We start from the raw sequence: 1,172 nt of genomic DNA, 5'->3' as shown, positions 1-1,172 counted from the left end.
AAATAAATAAATAAATAAATAAATAAATAAATAAAATGGATCCAATCTTCTTTTTTAAGATACGACTACAGGACTTGGGAAATAGTTTCTGTCCACTCGCCCTTTCTGTGAGTACGTGGACAGTGCTCACGGCGAACCCACCTCTTGTGTTTCTGGCATCTAGGTGGAAGCCGCCTGCAGATTCCTCATTTCCTTCTGTAGCATCAGGCAAACGCCCTGCTTTCCCTTGACTTGTCAAAGTAGATTCCATGCCCCCAAGCGACCCCCCCTTTCTGTTGCTCCCAGGTAAATAAATACATCACTGTGACTATTTCGGGGCGCTTCGCCATCACCCTCATCTACAAAAGGCATCCCCAAAGCCTGAAGCTGTCACTGGCACCTGTCAAACACAGGCCTCCACCGTTACCTGATAAGGTGGGCCAAATGTTTCTTAGTCATCTCAGACAGGTGGTTCTCAACCTGTGGGTTGCATATCAGATATGCGCATTATTTCATAAGAGTAGCGAAACTGCAGTTATGGCTGGGGGTCACCATAGCATGGAGAATTGTATTAAAGGTTAGGGAGGCTGAGAACCATTGACTTAGGTATTTAGCCAAGTATAGTGGGGTGTGTCTATAAGTCCAGCCCTCAGGAAACCGAGGCAGGAAGACTATGGGTTCTCAGCCTGGTCTACACAGTGAGTAACAGACCGACCTCAGATGCATTAAGGAGACCTTACCTGAAAATAAAAATATTTCTGTTTTCATGTAACCAAGTAGTAGTAGAGCCTGAGTGGATTTTGATCAAACTTCAGGAACTTGAAAAATCTGGAGTGTGTTTATGTGAACAGTGCAGTTATTAAAAGAAAGCCTAGGAACATGTATGTGAGCTAAGTTTTACTTTGTAGAATTACTACAAACATTCTGAATATCCTGGATTGGCATGAATTTCTATAATTCATAATGCCTTTATACTGAGCTCTCTTGCTTCCCTGGGTGTCATTAGCCATAGCTTCTGAAAAACAGCTCCTCTCTCCCAGTTGTTCCCCGATATCAACCCCTCTTCCCGGGACGCTAAGGAAACGTTGGCGGCCTACAAAAAGCAATGCAGAATGCAGGAGTTGATGGCCCAGAACAGAGATGTAAGTGCCAAGCTGTTGTTGTTTCCATCTGGCTGGCTGGAAAAGCGGGGG

At 44.5% G+C, this 1,172-nt stretch overlaps 1 protein-coding gene across 1 annotated transcript in view; it reads left to right on the top strand.

Annotated features, from left to right (window-relative positions):
- LOC101981927 (uncharacterized protein C3orf20 homolog) overlaps positions 1–1,172 on the top strand; it is a 33,935-nt gene that overhangs the window by 11,762 nt on the left and 21,001 nt on the right. The window contains exons 4-5 of the mRNA XM_026784442.1: positions 286–414; positions 1,020–1,121. Coding sequence (XP_026640243.1) covers positions 286–414; positions 1,020–1,121 — 231 coding nt within the window. The remainder of the gene's footprint in view (positions 1–285; positions 415–1,019; positions 1,122–1,172) is intronic.

The sequence above is a fragment of the Microtus ochrogaster genome, chromosome 24 (genome assembly GCF_000317375.1).
Source record: "Microtus ochrogaster isolate Prairie Vole_2 chromosome 24, MicOch1.0, whole genome shotgun sequence".
In the NCBI taxonomy this organism is placed as follows: domain Eukaryota; kingdom Metazoa; phylum Chordata; class Mammalia; order Rodentia; family Cricetidae; genus Microtus; species Microtus ochrogaster.
Note: the sequence above shows the minus strand (reverse complement) of the source record. Positions and strands in the feature narration are given on the sequence as shown.